Source organism: Fulmarus glacialis, unplaced genomic scaffold, assembly GCF_000690835.1.
Source record: "Fulmarus glacialis isolate BGI_N327 unplaced genomic scaffold, ASM69083v1 scaffold40351, whole genome shotgun sequence".
Classification (NCBI taxonomy): domain Eukaryota; kingdom Metazoa; phylum Chordata; class Aves; order Procellariiformes; family Procellariidae; genus Fulmarus; species Fulmarus glacialis.
This window is the reverse complement of record NW_009194143.1, coordinates 1-3,598: the sequence shown is the minus strand read 5'-3', so window position 1 is coordinate 3,598 and position 3,598 is coordinate 1. Positions and strand designations below refer to the sequence as shown.

Genomic DNA, 3,598 nt, shown 5'->3' with positions numbered 1-3,598 from the left:
TCTTCAGCTTGACAGGATCAGAGCAGAGCCAGGGCTTAACGGAGAGTCAAGGTCTAAATCCTGCTCATGCTGCTTGTGCGACAGACCATTTTGTAAAGCTCACTCCCTTACAGCTGGGAGGAAGAACTCCCGAGCACAGCCCTGCAGCACCCAGAGCCTCCCAAGAACAGTGGTTTGACACCCAGGAGGAACACAAGGCGATGGTGAGGCGCAGTGTCGCTGCTCCTCATGGCTCCTATGCTCCTGAGAAAAGGGCACCTGAGCATCCCCAAGGGCAGCATCCCTTCAGAGCTGCAGGAGCCTCTCTGTTTGGTTCAGAACCGCCGGGGAAGGTCAGGAGCTTCCCTGAGCCCATCCAGGGCTGTTAGCAACAGGGCAGCTCGGGAGACGAGCTCAGGCTGCCAGGCAGAGTGCGTGAGCCAGAGAGGCACCAAGTCTCAGCCGGGAGGGGACCAGAGCTGGGAGTGCAGGATCAGGCAGGCCGTAGCTGTGCTGGACAGCGGGTGTATGTACGTGAATGCACGTCCACAACGCGAGCAGGGGCGTGGGGGGCTGTACATGCTTGGTCCCCCAGCCCAGCCTTATCCGTGGTGGGGTCTTCCCCCTTGCAGAAACCAGCTGCGCTGCTACTGAGTTTCGCTGCCGAGATGGGAGCTGCATTGGGAATTCGAGCCGCTGTAACCAGTTCGTCGATTGTGAGGATGCTTCGGATGAAATGAACTGCAGTGAGTGCCCCAGCTGCTGTCCCGTGTTCCCTGCTGCCTCCCCAGCTCTGCCCTGCTGTAGCTCTGGAGATGCTCCTGCCCTCTGCGCCTGCAGGCAGGGGACCGGGTCCCTGCACCTTGTTTCAGTCTTTGAGACTTGGGAATCAGGGAGGGAGAAGGGCCCTGGCTCCCATCCCGTCAGCAGAGGCCAGCCCAGGTTAGCCCACCGGCTGGAAGCAGCCCCAACCCATCACTGCAGCCCCCCGCGCCGAGCTTGACACCTCACCACCCGACAGCCCGTCAGCAGCGCTTAACGTGGTCCCAGCAGCTTGGGGCACACGTGGGGCAGAGTCAGCTCGGTGCTGCTCTGGGGAGGGGAGGGCTGTCAGCAGCAGGGCAAAGGCTTGTGCTGCGCAGTGGGAGCTGGACCGAAGGGCTGTGCCGCCAACGAGCAGCACCCATCACTCGCGGTTCCTGGTGTGGTTCCTTGCAGCCGCCACCGACTGCAGCAGCTATTTCAAGCTGGGGGTGAAGGGTACCACGTTCCAGAAGTGCGAACATACCTCTCTGTGCTATGCTCCGAGCTGGGTGTGCGATGGGGCGAATGATTGCGGAGACTACTCAGATGAACGCAACTGCCCAGGTGAGAGCGGGGAGAGGAAAGCGGGCTCGGGCCTAGGAGAGCAGGGGCATCACACCGACCCTCTGGCTGGGTGCTCCCCTTCGGGTCTGTTTGGGCGGTGGATGCTTTGTTTGCACATCGGGAGCATCGTCCTTTGCCTGCACAGCTCCTGCACGGAGTGTGCTGCAGGGCGCTGATCGATGCGGGATCACAGAGGGCTTTTGGGGAGGAATCCTTCGCAGTTGGGCAGTTCTGGGTTGGGCACATCTGCGCCACCACCCTTACTGACGTTTCCTTCACAAACCAGGCGGGAGGAAACCCAAGTGTCCAGCCAATTACTTCGCCTGCCCAAGCGGGAGGTGCATCCCCATGACTTGGACCTGCGACAAAGAGGATGACTGCGAGAACGGAGAAGACGAGACTCACTGCAGTGAGCGGCAGGGTGGGGAGAGCAAGGGACTCCGGGGTGATAGCACGGGGTGGTGAGCGCAAGCGTGCTGGAGGGGAGGCAGGACCCTCTCCTATCTCTGACATCCCTTTGCCAGGGATCAGACTCCAGATTCTTTGCCCTCTGTGGTCTTATTCCACAAGCTTGGGCTTTTAACTGTGGCCAATGCAAATGTCCTTGTGTGTTTGTTTGCTCAGCACATGCACCAGTGTCCACGGTCATTTTGAGGATGGCCAGTTATGTTTTTAGTTATGTTTTTAGTTCCAACCTCCCTGAACAAACCCCAAACAGTGCTCAGGAACTGGGGAACCTCCCCAGCTCCAGAGCGGAGAATCCCACACCGGTCCTACAGCTGCAGTGCTGTCAGCATGGCGTGTGGGCACTGCCAGGTCTGGGCGAGCAGTAGCCCCAGCACCACCCTGGGCTCCAGCCCTGGAGCCCAAGTGGCCCAGCCTGGCTGTGCTCTGCTGCCGTGTCCTTCCCTCCGCATTGTCCCAGCTCTGACCCCTCCTCTCCTCCCCTCCCAGACAAGTTCTGCTACCCCGTGCAGTTTGAGTGCAACAACCACCGCTGCATCTCCAAGCTGTGGGTGTGTGACGGGGCAGATGACTGTGGGGATGGCTCTGATGAGGACAGCCGCTGCCGTGAGTCTGCTCCAGCCCCTGCTCTGACCTCTCTCCGTCCCTGCGGGCGTTGCTGCTCCATCTCTGTGTCTTCCTGCCTCTGCCCATCCCTTCTCCCACCCTTGCTTTCCTGTGCTGTGGTCCTCACTGCTATCTTGGGGTCCCCTGAGACGTGGGGACACGTAGCCTGAGTGCCGGTTCTCCAGCGGTGGGGGTGACTGGTCTCCTTCCTGCTTCTCCCTTCCCCAGGGCTGACCACCTGCAGCACAGGATCCTTCCAGTGCCCAGGCACCTACGTGTGCGTGCCAGAGCGCTGGCTCTGCGACGGAGACAAGGACTGTGCGGACGGAGCTGATGAGACCCTCGCTGCTGGCTGCTGTGAGTCCCCAGAGGGGTGGGTGTGTGGTGGGGCCAGGGGCTGGAGAGGAGCCGAGTGTAGTGCAGGCAGAGCTGCCGGGGGGGCTAGCCCCACTCCCCAGGGGCCCTCTTGGTAGCAGACAGGATGTCTCGTCCTGGCCACTTCCCCGCCAGGCTTGCAGGAGGAAACTGCGGTGCTGTGGTCACAGCAGACCTGGACATGGGGACATTTGGGTGCCTTTCCCTGGCTGCGAGGAGAGGAGGAGCATCGTCCTGCAGAGCAATAGCCAAAGGCACCGTGTTGCCCGGGTGGTGTTCACGGCCACGGGACGAGGGCGCAGGCGTGGGCTCAGGCTGGGGACTAAGGAGTGGGAGTCCCTGCCCTGGCTGGGCTGTGCCTCAGCTCTTGTCCCCAGTGCCCCAAGACGAAGGGCTCGGGGGACAGGCAGGAGAGCACACGGTCTGGCGGGGGACTGACAGCGATGCCTCGTTGCAGTGTACAACAGCACGTGTGACGAGCGGGAGTTCATGTGCGGAAACCGCCAGTGCATTCCCAAGCACTTCGTCTGTGATCACGATGACGACTGCGGCGACGGCTCGGACGAGTCCCCGGAGTGTGGTGGGTGTCCGCGGGATGGGGGAGGACAGCGAGGGCCGTGTCTCATGTGGCACTGGTCCTGGCAGCCACGCTGGGTCTCCTGGGCTTTGAGACAGGGCCCTGGAGGGTTCTTCATCATCCAGAGGGGGTTTGACATGAGAGCAGGGTGAGGGGGAACCAGGAGAGGGAGCAGGAGGGGTTCGGTGCTGGACAGCTGTCCCCCCCCAGCCCCGCTGCAGGGCGTCC

At 61.9% G+C, this 3,598-nt stretch overlaps 1 protein-coding gene across 1 annotated transcript in view; it reads left to right on the top strand.

Moving 5' to 3' along the window:
- Window positions 1-3,373, top strand: part of LOC104083991 (low-density lipoprotein receptor-related protein 1-like) — a gene marked incomplete at its 3' end in the record, with an annotated part of 5,436 nt that extends 2,063 nt beyond the window's left edge. The window contains exons 7-12 of the mRNA XM_009587675.1: window positions 612-725; window positions 1,198-1,347; window positions 1,634-1,768; window positions 2,302-2,418; window positions 2,647-2,775; window positions 3,251-3,373. Of these exons, the coding sequence (XP_009585970.1) occupies window positions 612-725; window positions 1,198-1,347; window positions 1,634-1,768; window positions 2,302-2,418; window positions 2,647-2,775; window positions 3,251-3,373 (768 nt within the window). The remainder of the gene's footprint in view (window positions 1-611; window positions 726-1,197; window positions 1,348-1,633; window positions 1,769-2,301; window positions 2,419-2,646; window positions 2,776-3,250) is intronic.
- Between the last annotated feature and the right edge of the window lie 225 nt (window positions 3,374-3,598).